The following is a 12,593-nucleotide window of genomic DNA, read 5'->3' on the forward strand; positions in this document are numbered from 1 at the left end:
TTGTGTAAATACACGTTTATGTAACAGCTAAGATCACTTATAGCACTGCGCATCTCGATGAACCCCCTTGGCCATGGGCTACTTTTGCTCTGTAAGCATAAATATTCTCCACCTGAAAAGCCCTTGAGGCTGCATTACGGCTATGTCTGCTGGGTCAACCATGGGAGAATACAGTGTATCTGCTGCTACGGCTGCTGTGCCAGTCAGGAGATAATAAATGTGTCTGCAGTTCCTACAACTCCTCGGGTGTTCTTCCAGCTTCCACCGTCACGCCTTACTGTCCCTGGGTTCAGTGCGCAGTGAGAGAAGCAAGATAGATGTCTTGAGCTGCTGCTGAGCTGTTCGGATGCCAGTTCTTCAGTGCACTTAGTTTTCTGAGACTCCCGCAAGCAAGTGTCACACTGGGCCTCCAGAGGGAAACCACTGGTGTCCTTCAGTCCTCGTTTCTCGTCTGACATTTGTTTAGGCCTCTTTGAGGGTAGGAGATCTTCACTCCTCTAATTGTGAGGTTGAGTTTCTTATCTCCATTGTCATTTAAAAATTTTCTTATGTTGGCATTTTTTGGCCATGCCACAGGACATGTGGGATCTTAGTTCCCTGACCAGGAATTGGACCCACGCCCCCTGCATCTGAAACTTCTGGACCCCCAGGGAAGTGCCAATCATTTTTAATTTCTAAGGGCTTTGCTTTTTTGCTCTGTGTTCTATTCTGTGTTCTCTGCTCAGTGTCAGGGATGGAGTGCTTTTGGTCTTTCTCTGACGGTGACTTTCTCTGACGGTTAGTGTTGAGAGGTTTCTGCTCTGTGTCCATCCATCTGGGTCTCTGTATTATGTGGGATGATGGTGGTCTGTGCGTTGGTTGGTGCCCCGAGGCTGTGCCATCCCAGGAGGCGTGAAGCACTGTGGGGTCTTGGGGGCTGAAGACTGGGGTGGTGGGGGTGGGTGCAGCCTTCTCTCCCAGGGCCATTGGTCTCTACCAGTCTTCTGCTGGGCTCCGTGAGGTGAGGGACACAGTGGGGTCCCCACCTCTTGCCAGCCTCCGTAATCTGTAGCCCTTGGGGGTCTTGCAGTTACCTCTGTGCCCCCTGCGCCCCCTGCCTGGCCTCCCGGGTGTGTGGGCAGCTCACACATGCTCCTCCGAGCCTTCTGTGTGCCTGCGCTCTCCAGCAGTTGCTCACCGCTGGCTCACCGGTCACCTCTGTCCCTGTTTCTTCTCATAGGTTTATAAATTGTGTCTCATCATCTGAGGGAATGTAAAAACATTGAGCGTATGTGTGTTTGAGCAGGAGTCCTGCGTGTGGGCTTGTGTGCACGGTAGATGCCTGTGCCTGGTGTGTGTTTGACGTGTTGACGTATTATGTGGACTGAGGGTGCCTGGTGGAACTGCCCCTAGCTGGGTGTGGGGCCCCTCACGCCCCTCTGGCCAGCGCTGACCCTGGCCAGTAAATCTCTGGCTGCGGCTCCTGGGTTGTCACTGAGCCAGGATGTCTTCTTACGTGTTTGGGTGTCACTGCCGTGTTTCTGCCGGTTTCTCCAAAGCTGGCAGCCCTTGCTCTTGGCTCCCTGCCCCCACTCTGCTGTGTTTTGTTTTTGTTTTGTCGTCTGCCACTGGCCATTGCTCGGCGGGGGTGATGTCTGGCTCCTTCTCTCTCCCTGAACGGTGAGTCTCTCTCACCCGACTTGCTGGGTCTGCTCTTCCACTCAGAAGCCTGACCCACTGTGCTCTGAGTGAGGGGGGCACTTGATTCCGTCCATCAGTCAGGTTGTTTTTTCCAGTGACCATACGAGGACTTCAGTCTTGATTAAAGGATGATTTGAGCTTATTGACAGCTGGGTGTTTAGACTGATGGGACCCTCTGTTGATTCTGAGGGAGATGAGTGACAGGTTGCCTCTTGGAGGGAGCAGGAAGGGCTGACCCAGCCTCGGTCCCCTCTGCCCTCCCTCCCATCCTCGCATGAGGACGCTCGGGACTCTGTGTCCAGGAGCATCATTGAGAGGAGTGGCCCAACATGGGCTCTGGATGGGAAGCGTGGAGCAGGGAGTGAGGGGACCCGGGGCGGAGTGGGAACCCTTCAGCCGAGGGCCTTGGCCGTACAGCTGGCCCAGCAGGTCTGACCCCGGGACGTGAAGGGTGGGCCCTGGGTTCCAGTGGGTGTGGGTGCAGGGAGGCCCTGAGCCCACAGCTGACTCCAGGGGATATGCCTGCCTCCCTTCTGGGAGTGGGATGTGGGGGCAGTAGGCAGTGTGGACGTGTGAGGTTCGGGAAGGCGGATTCCATGGGGGACTCTGTGGGAGGCAGGGTCAGGGAACCAGGCTGAGAGGCTCTTTACAAGGTTTCCTCTGTGATTTCCCCAAAGGAGAGCCTGGGTTTGCGCACACGGTTAGAAGAAAATCACCAGTGCCAACTAGCAGCGGGGACGTCCTCCCAGGATGCCCAGCAGGAAGCGTTGGAAGGAGAGCTGCCCACAGGGCCTTCGGAGGAGCCCGGCCAAGGTATGTCCTTAAGTGCTGCTGTGGCGGCCAGCCTGCAGGGGTGTTCTGGGCCATGACCGCATCCCACGAGAGCCACCGGCACTACACACGATGGCTGTTGACTCTGTAGCGGGGGCGCTGGAGGCCCTTCCCTGGGGTTGAGGAGCAGGCCCTGTGTGTCAGGAGAGGGTCTGCCCAGGCAGCAGCATAGGGTCCCTGGGGGCCATGGGGATGGAGAAGCTGTGGTCATCCTGGGCACGGACTGGGGCCCAGGAGAGCAGATGCATGACTGGCCCTGGACACGGAGCCCGGGAAAGGGTGGGTCCTGCGTCAAGCTGAGGAGGCAAGTCCACGTGTCCTACCTCGAGGGCCTGAGGCTCAGGGTCCGGCCCAGGGTCCCCTGGAGCTGTGTGGGCCTGTGGAAGGCTAGCACATGGCCCCAAGAGCGGGGTCACACCTGCTGGTGCCCAGTCCTGCTTGTTCTCCTTCCTGCGTGAGCGGTGTCCCATGGCTGCTGCTCGGCATCTTCCGGTCCCCTGAGTTGCGCCCCGTGCCTCTTCCTCCAGCCTGGAGCAGTGATGAGCCCTGGCTAGAGCAGCTCTGGGGGGCCGATTCCTCGGTACCCAGACCAGAGGGGCAGCAGCGGGTATGGACAGCTCGGGACAGGTCTGCTCGTCTGCTTCTGGTGCACAGTGCCCATGGGGCTGCAGACGGGTGTGTCGTGTCCCCTTCTGGTACCGTGCTCCCACAGGGGTTTCAGGGTCTACGTGCAGTTGTCTGGGGCTTCTCACAGTGTCCTGTCTGTTGGAGGGTCAGCCTGATGATTCTGCCCCTGGTCCCCACAGAGCTTGCCCGGGAGCCTCTCCTGTGTGCACAGAGGGTGGCCTTGGAGTTGGAGACGGAGGTGCCGGCTGGAGACATGGGTCTGGAAACTGCACACAGGGCTCAGCTTGTGCTTCTTCCAGTGGAGCTCAAGAAAGAAATCGATCTCTTAAAAGTAGAAAATAGAAATTTACAGGAGAAGTTGCAGCGTGAAATCTGCCTGAAAGAGGACTTGGAGAAAGTAAGTTGAAATGGCTTACCTTGCAGCGATGCTCGCGTCCATAGGGCCACATGTGAACTGGCCAGGTCAGCACGAGCCCCAAGGTCAGCGCCACCCTCTGCCCTGCAGCAGTGTTTGCTGGGTGCCTCCCTTGGGTCGGGATGGGCTGCCACCTAAGCTCGGACCCAACTGTGTAATCCTAACTCTTAGAGAGGCTGCAGGCTTAGGGGAACTGACCGGGTCCTCATAGGGGTGCCAGGGTGGGTGGCAAAGCCACCTTCAGGCCTTGTCCATTGCGTCTTCTGTGCTGTTCCAGCTGCCAGGCTCTCTCCATTGACTGAGACTTGCAGCCGTGCACATGCAGTGATGAGACCCCGGCCCACAGCTTAGGTGCCTCCCCTAAATTACTAGTGGCCTCGCCGAGGCCTGGAGACGTGGAGTTGAGGTGACTGTCTCAGTGTTTCTTCTGCAAGGCCCAGGGTGGCCATCTGGGCAGTTCTGTGGCTGCCCCGCTCCTCCTCCCTGTGATGCTGTCCCGGGTCCTCCTCCATCGAGGCCGAGTTTCACGGGCAGATCACGTGTTGTCCCCCTACTCACGCGCTGGGCGTGAGGATGGGCATGTGAAGGCCTGCAGCCTCACAGGGGGTCCCTGAAGGACAGACTCTGCTTGATGGATTTTTACGTTCAAGTGTCTGAGTACTTCCTGGGCCACTGTTTGATCTCCTCGTGTGAACTGTCGAGAGGAATGTGGAGCGAGCTCTCTCTCCATTTAGCTCTCACGGTGTTTACTGTGTTTTGGAGTTGTGTGAACTGCACCTTTATGGTCATTGTGTCTTCTTGGGAAATCAGGCTTTCATCATGAGTGAAATGCCCCGTTTCTGGTGTAGTTTCTTTGTGCTGAAATCTACCTGCTCTCTGACCGGTGCAGTGTGTTTTCTTTGATGCAGCATCTTCTTTTGTCCATTTTACTTTTTACCTTTGACTGTATCTACCTGGAATTAGTGCCAACCCCACGGGTCAAGGGCTCAGTCCCAGGAGGCTGCCCCTGACCCCTTCAGAGGCAGCGGCCTCCCCTTCTTCTCCGTGTTGGGCCAACGTGTGCGCTTAGGCCTTCTGGGCTGGTCTGTGTCTGTCTTCTGTCCTATATGACCTTCTGCTCGTATATGACCAGGCACCAGCCTCAGAATTGGGCTGGATTCCGGCACCTCCTGCCCTGTCCTGGTGCGCTTCCCCCTCACTTCCCGGCTCTTCTGGTTCAAACAAGGAGCATTTCCAGGTGCATGGCCATGGCACAGGTGGGTTGGTCACCCAGGGCATTTCTTTACTCTGGGTGTCGGGACCCCTAGCCCTGGATCTCCTGGATCTTATCCAGAGCCTGCAATTGTTTCCTCTGATTAGAGCTGACTCTCAGCTGTCACCAAGAGCAGGCCCTAAAGTGTAATGACTTGAATAACTGGTTGAGGTCAGTTTGACAGACCTTTCTGGTTTTGTTTTGTTTCTTCTCAATGATTGATCAGTATGCTGACCTACTTTCTTTCCTGTTTTGAAAATTAGGATATTTGTGCGTGCAGCTTTCTGGTTCGTGTCCCTTTTCATACAACACCTTTAAGACTGTTGGTTTCAGCTCACCAGCCTCTTGCTCAGGTCCCTTCTAGAACCTGGATCGTTCGTGGTGCAAGTCCAGAGGCTTGGCCTTACTGTCTGTTGCTCACCTGTGAGCTGTGCTGCCTGGTAGTGGTTCTGCTGAGGGAGGGGGGTCGCCTCCCCTTGATGGGAGGTCCCTCTCATGTCTGAGCCCCTGAGCTGGTCTTGACACTGCAGAGGAGGCCCCCCTTTGACTGTGTCCAGACCTGCCAGCCCTAGAGGTAACAGTTGGGGCCAGATGCTGGGCAATGGACACGGTTAACATAGCCAGATAGTCTTAGATTTGTGCCTTTTAGTCTCCATCATTCCCATCAGCGTGAGAAACACTCCCATCGCTCTGTTCACGTATGTTGTGGGACTGTGTTGTTCAGTCACTTAGTTGTGTACAGCTCTTTGCGACCCCATGGACTGCAGCATGCCAGGCTTCTCTGTCCTTCAGCATCTCCTGGAGCTTGCTCAGACTCATGCCCATCGAGTTGGTGATGCCATGCAACCATCTCGTCCTCTGTTGTCCCCTTCTCCTCGTGCCTTTGATCTTTCAGGGTCTTTTCTAATGAGTCAGCTCTTCACGTCAGGTGGCCAAAGTATCAGAGCTTCAGCTTCAACATCAGTCCTTCCAGTGAATATTCGGGACTGATTTCCTCTAGGATTGAATGGTTTGATCTCCTTGCAGTCCAGGGGACTCTCAATAGTCTTCTCCAACACCACACTTCAAAAGCGTTAATTCTTTGGCACTCAGCTTTCTTATGGTCCAACTCTCATATCCATACATGACCACTGGAAAAACCATAGCCTTGACTAGATGGACCTTTGTTGGCAAAGTAATGTCTCTGCTTTTCAATATGCTGTCTAGGTTGGTTATAGCTTTTCTTCCAAGGAGCAAGTGTTTTTTAATTTCCTGGCGGTACTCACCATCAGCAGTGATTTTGGAGCCCGCGAGAAGAAAGTCTCTCACTGTTTCCATTGTTTCCCCATCTATTTGCCATGAAGTGATGGGACCAGGTGCCATGATCTTAGTTTTCTGAATGTTGACTTTTAAGCCAACTTTTTCACCTTCATCAAGAGGCTCTTTAGTTCCTCTTTGCTTTTTACAATAAGTGTGGTGTCATCTGCATGTCTGAGGTTATTGATATTTCTCCCAGCAATCTTCATTCCAGCTTGTGCTTCATCCAGCCCAGCACTGTAGGACTAGTGCTTCTATTAATAGCTGACAGAGCTTCTCTGTCTTCAGAGATGGATTTGGGTTTTTGTGGCCAGTGATCTTTTCATTTAATTTCTTCTTCTTAAAAAAAATTGTGTGGTTGCAGGTGAAACAGAATTTAGTTGAAGCTCACCAGGAAGAGCTAAAGAGTGCTGAGGAGAGGATTGAGCAAATAAAACAGGAACTCAGGGAGAGAGAGGCTGAGTGGAAAGTTACAAGTGAGGACCTGCGGAGAGGGGCCGAAGAGAAGCTGACAAAGATGCTCCTTGACCTGCGAGAACAGGTGGAGTCTGAGAAGCGGTCCATGATGAACAGGTTTGAGCTTCGAGAATCCGAAATGAGGCAACTTCAGGACCAGCAGGCAGCTCAGATCCTGGACCTGGAGGGGTCACTGGTGGAACAACAGGGCCGCCTGCGGCAGCTAGAACTCGGACTCACCGGAGACGAGTCTCTGCGGTGCAGCCATTGTGGCCGGGAGCTGGGCTGCAGCCCGGCCCCTGGGGCCCAGGACCAGGAGCTCGCCATTCTCCACCTAAAGGAGGACTGCGCCCTCCAGCTGAAGGTGGCCCAGAGCAGGTGGGTGCCATCCGTATAGCAGCCTGTTATGTTCAGAGCCGCCTACCCGCCTGGCCAGTGAGGCAAGGCAGGTCCCCTCCCTGAGCCCCCCAAGGGTGAGGCGGGTCTCCAGGAGGGTGAGGCAGACCCCCGGGAGGGTGTGTGTGGCTCTCAGGGCTGCAGGCCTCTGGCAGGAATGGCATCCCTATCCTTTCTGTGGGGCCTGTGTTCCATGAGCCATGTGGCCACGTGTGCATCTTTGACAAGCGTGTGTGTTCTTTGCACGTTTTAGTTTTTTAGTAGCAGAACTTCAGCCTTTTTATCCTAAGATTGTGTGGCTTATTCATGAATTTTTGTGTTTTTTAAACTCATTAAAAAAATGAACAGCATTTCTCAACTATGTACATACTTCCCTGAAGTTTTTAAGTAGGCCTAGGATGATGTTGGTCTGCTGCCTCTTTGCAGACCTGGGCTGTAGTGCCCAGGGGTGGGTGATGAGTGCTGGGATCGTTGGAGCTGCTTCTTGTGTGTCATCTGCTCCCCAGTGTCTCGAGGCAGGTGCACAGACTCCTGGCCTGGGGTCTGAGGGTTGAGTTCAAACCCTGACCCACCATGTGAGCTGGATGGACACAGATGCTATGGGCAGGCTCACGAGACCTTAGTATCCTCCTCGTGGGCTCATCTGTGGAGAGGCTGTCATGGTGGCTGGTGGGCAGTTGGTACCTGAGACATGTCCCAGCTCTTGTCATTCGCCTGGTGTGTCACAGCACCTGTGCAGAGTCTCCCCTGTTCCTGCTGGGGCTCTGTGTGCCTCCTGACTCTGCTCCCAGCCAGTCCCACTGCCTCATGCCCGAGTCACCCTGTGGAAGCTGGTTTCTGAGTCTTCTGAACACTCTTTGCAGCCCTGGGGCTCCTGTAGGGCATGCCACCCCTTCCCTGTTGAGGTCTTCTCTTGGCCGAGTGGCGATCAGATACTGCTTCCTGCAGTATCTGTGATTTCTGGCTGGGGCTGCGCCCTGCACTCTAGTTTGTGGCCGGGGATGCTGGGCTCTGGCCTGAGCTCTTCTGGCTTTGTGAGCCCTTCCCTGTTGGCTCGCGGCTGGTGGTGGTGCCCAGGGAGGAGGGAGAACAGGCGGGATCCGGGCAGGGTGGCCTTTCCCCTGGCAGCGGGCTCCCCAGCGGTGCTCTTGTGGCTACGTGATGGCTCTGTGTTCACTTGGCTTGTTGTCTCAGGTTTTTGGAAGAACGTAGAGCGATCACAGAGAAACTGGCCGCAGAGCAAGATGCCTTCCTGCGGGAGGCCCAGGAGCAGCATGCGCACGAGCTGCGGCTCCTCCAGGAGGGGCACCAGCGGCATATCCTGTCCCTGACCGCGGAACTGGAGACCAGGCACCAGGCCGAGGTGGACGCGCTGAGGTCCTCGTTAGAGCGTGAGCGGTTGGCCTTGGCAGAGGCGCGTGAGGCCGAGTTGCAGGTGAAACACGCTGCTGACATCAATGTGTTGGAGGCCAGACATGCGTCACACCTGGATGCTCTGCGCTTGCAGTACCTGTCTGAGCTGCAGGCTGTGCAGGGCAGGCACCGGCAGGCCCTGGAGCTGCTGCGCCTGGACCTGGAGGAGCGGCTGCAGAAGGAGGATGTGGCTCACCACGCGGTCTTGACCCAGGTGCTGGAGCTGCTGGAGCTGCGATGTGCTGAAGAGCCTCAGCCTGCAGAGGACAGCCTGAGAGGGGGTGGGAGCGTGGAGCCCCAGGAGGGCATGAGAGCCGTCCGGCTGTCCATGGCTTGCAAGGTGAGGTGTGTGGGTGGGGTGGGGACAGGGACTTTGCCCTTCCCTAGGAGCCGCTCGTGTCAGCTGCACGCGTGTCTGTCTGGTGCCCCTGCCCTCTGCCCACTGCCGCTCACCAGTCATGGGTTTCCTGGTGAGGCAGGTACAGAACAGTGAGTTTTATGGCATTTTTTGGTTGCAGCTCCTTGGTGAAGACTTCTGGCAGCTGGTGCCCACGTGTGGCGTTTCCTGTGAGCTTGCAGTGGGTTCAGTGTCCTCCCTGGGGCTTGTGTTGTTTCTGTGAGGTAGAGCACTTTGTCTTATGTCTGGGGCGGTCTGTGTCAGGCAGCGATTGTCCCCGTGGTGGGTGCTCTCTGGAGGTGGCCCTGTGGCCCTGCCAACACCAGGCTTGCCTTGTCTGCAGGCCCCTGGTCCCGTGCGTTGTGAGCAGGACGTATTTAGTTGGTTAGAAGTTGAAGTCAGCGTGGGGGCACATTGCTCTGCACTGACTCGGCAGATGTGCGTGCCCGGCCCTCAGAAACGGTCCTGTTCTGGTGACTTCGTGCTTTGTCACGTCACAAGTAGGTATTCCAGGTCGCAAAGCAGGAAACCTCAGCCTTGCGGAAACACAGATACCAGAATTTTCGTTTCCAACTGAGACGTGCTTTACGTACGAGGGGATGTTCCCAGGAGGGTTTCGTCCTCTGCTGTGGTTCAGGTTGTCTAAGGATGGGAGGAAAAGGGCAACCTAACCTGTGGAGGGGGTGGGGTTTCACTTCAGACGTTGGCTCTGCCTGTCCTGTGTGGTCTGTGGGCGAGACCGTGAGTGAGTTCCAGGAGGGCTGGGCAGGCTCTCGTGGGGTCGTGAGCCTCTGGGCCTCCCTGGGTGCAGCCCAGGGCAGGTGTCCCTGGGTTGAGGTGCCCCCAGGCTGGTCGGCTTCTGAGCCATCAGCTGTCAGCTTCCGTTCCTCCCAGGCAGAAGGGTACTTGGGGAAGGGGCTTTGTTCCCAACCCGTGGATTTAAACTGGATTCCTTCAGTTTATAGGGTTTGAAGAAAATAAAGTTTTGAAAGAACATTGAGAGGGAGAAGCGTGTCTCATACATGGGAAAACCGTGTGTTTTAAACCGTGCCTTTATTTCATTAGTGTAAAATGTGCTCATAGGAGGCATGAGGGGTGAGGGTGTGGGGTGCAGTGACCTGTGGATGTGGCCCCCGGAGGAGGGCAGGGCACATGCCAGGGTCCTGCTCCCTGGGCAGCAGTACCATGCAGCCTGGCAGGGTCTCAGGGACGGTCACGTGACTATGATGCAGCGACAGGAGGCCCCACAGGGGGTGCCCCTCGCAGAGGGGTGGCTGTGGGTGGGTAGTGCGCCTCCTTCTGGGCACTGGTGGCTTCAGGAATGACCTAGGGGTCAGACCCTGGCCCCCACAGGGGTGCTGGTGACATCACAGAGCCGCTGGGCCTCAGAAGCTTCTCTCCATCACAGTGCCGAGGGTCTTGCATGAAGTCCGTGTGGAGTGGGTGCCGGGCGGGCCTCACACCTGCTGAGAGGTTTATTTACTGGCTGAAGACCCTTCCCTCCAGGAAACTGTGGTTCCTGTTCATTCACCCTGCCTGTCCTGTTGCCTGTTGGTGACGCACATGTCACGCGTGCTCCTTGGCCAAAACTTTTGTACCTGTGTGTAGACTCTTGTTCAAGCATTGAGAGCACTCGGGGAGTATTTCTCTAGTTGTGTGTTGAAGTACATCATCCCTTTGCTAGGAGGGATATTTAAGCATTAGATACTGTCTTAAGTGACCTTTTTGTCTCGCTCATCTCACATGAGAAAACAGCTGGGTTTGTGGGGAGGTGAGATATGCCATTTCTTCCCATTTTAACTTTGCTTTGGAGAAAATTTCAACAGAAACAGAGAATAGTTCAGGACGGGACTGCCCACGGGGTACATGCCATGCTCAGTGCATCAAGCCACCCAAATATACCAGAAGCATGCTCCATGCTGCCCTGCAGAATTAATAGTGACCTCTTAATTTCATCACAGATCCAGCCTGAGATCCAGTTTCTTTCTGGGGTAGGTCAAATTGGGATACAGGCAGGGGTGGGAGAACAGTTCTGGTCCAGATCTACACATGGGACAGGAGAATAGTTCATGCCCACATCCACATCTGGGCCGGGAGAACAGTTCATGCCCTTGTCTACACCTGGGCTGGGAGAATAGTTCATGCCCATGTCTACACCTGGGCTGGGAGAATAGTTCATGCCCATGTCTACACACGGGCCCGGAGAATAGTTCATGCCCATGTCTGCACACGGGCCCGGAGAATAGTTCATGCCCATGTCTGCACACGGGCCCGGAGAATAGTTCATGCCCATGTCTGCACACGGGCCCGGAGAATAGTTCATGCCCATGTCTGCACACGGGCCCGGAGAATAGTTCATGCCCATGTCTGCACACGGGCCCGGAGAATAGTTCATGCCCATGTCTGCACACGGGCCCGGAGAATAGTTCATGCCCATGTCTGCACACGGGCCCGGAGAATAGTTCATGCCCATGTCTGCACACGGGCCCGGAGAATAGTTCATGCCCATGTCTGCACACGGGCCCGGAGAATAGTTCATGCCCATGTCTGCACACGGGCCCGGAGAATAGTTCATGCCCATGTCTGCACACGGGCCCGGAGAATAGTTCATGCCCATGTCTGCACACGGGCCCGGAGAATAGTTCATGCCCATGTCTGCACACGGGCCCGGAGAATAGTTCATGCCCGTGTCTGCACATGGGCCCAGAGAATAGTTCAGGTTGTGTCTACACTCAGGACAGGAGGATAGTCCGTGTCTACACCCGGGCAGGGAGGATAGTCCGTGTCTGTACCTGGGCTGGGAGGATATTTGCAGGCAGTATTTGCCACCTTCTGCCCTCTTCCCGCAGGCTGTCCTTGCAGACAGATACTCGATGAAGCCTTGCTGGGTGTCTCCCGGGTGCCGTGGTCATTGTTCCCAAAATAGCAGGGACGCGCTGTTCTTCCTCTGTGAGCGGGTTTTATCTGGGCCACAAATATCTCACACCTGTTTGAGAAGCAGTGTCACTCATCAGAAGAGTTGTTTACCCAGGGCTGTGAGATTGTTTACTTTGCAGGTTACTTCTCTCTGGAGTTTGATTGTGAGAATAGTTCTCTGAACACGTAAGCCTGATTTCCTTTTTTAGAGATAAGTGTCCCATGCAGAAGTCTCTCTTATGTTGGTGACGCAGAGCAGGGAAGGAAAGTGGGCGTCAGCTGTCGTGTGCTCACTGTTGGTTGCTCAGGCAGCCTCGCTTTTTCTGGCAAAGCAAATGCTCTGTTCATAGGGTTTTTTAAAACAGTAAGAGACCTGTGGTTGTTTTTGATATACTTTGAATGTCTTCAATTATTAGTTGAATTTGTTTTTAATACTGCGTTGGTGTTCTTTGGACAGTACTGCTTATTTTTTCTTCTGTTGGTGTATCTGTTTTTTTATGATTAAAATATATATCACATTTCCCATAGAATTCTGTGGATTTTTAGAAAAACCTGAAAATAGCTTCTTAGAAACTTCTTCTATTGACTTTACCATTTAGCACATAGCAGATTGAACAGAGTTCAATCTGTAAAACAGAGTTTACTCAGGCAGCCTGTGGAACACTGGTGTGTAGGGAGGTCCTGTGCATCGTCACAGTGAAAACACGTGGAATAAGTGTGAGCTGCAGCCTGCCACATACCCACGTACGTGCTCGTGGCTCAGGTTGACCTTGCTTCCTGCTCAGCAGGAACCCGAGGCCCAGTGCTCAGCTCCCCAGGCGGGGCAGGAAGAGGAGCTGGAGCTGCTGGAGCGTAAGCCAGAAGCCTCACTGGAGCAGCAGGTTGCACTGTTACAGGTACTGGGTCAGGAGCCA

The 12,593-nt window shown here is 54.9% G+C and overlaps 1 protein-coding gene across 5 annotated transcripts in view; it reads left to right on the top strand.

Moving 5' to 3' along the window:
- Positions 1–12,593, top strand: part of PCNT (pericentrin) — a 105,593-nt gene that overhangs the window by 21,765 nt on the left and 71,235 nt on the right. For all 5 annotated transcript variants that reach the window (XM_027548296.1, XM_027548315.1, XM_027548326.1 and 2 more), the window contains exons 11-15: positions 2,358–2,493; positions 3,318–3,535; positions 6,466–6,935; positions 8,148–8,706; positions 12,468–12,575. In XM_027548296.1, the coding sequence (XP_027404097.1) occupies positions 2,358–2,493; positions 3,318–3,535; positions 6,466–6,935; positions 8,148–8,706; positions 12,468–12,575 (1,491 nt within the window). The remainder of the gene's footprint in view (positions 1–2,357; positions 2,494–3,317; positions 3,536–6,465; positions 6,936–8,147; positions 8,707–12,467; positions 12,576–12,593) is intronic.

The sequence above is a fragment of the Bos indicus x Bos taurus genome, chromosome 1 (genome assembly GCF_003369695.1).
Source record: "Bos indicus x Bos taurus breed Angus x Brahman F1 hybrid chromosome 1, Bos_hybrid_MaternalHap_v2.0, whole genome shotgun sequence".
Lineage (NCBI taxonomy): Eukaryota > Metazoa > Chordata > Mammalia > Artiodactyla > Bovidae > Bos > Bos indicus x Bos taurus.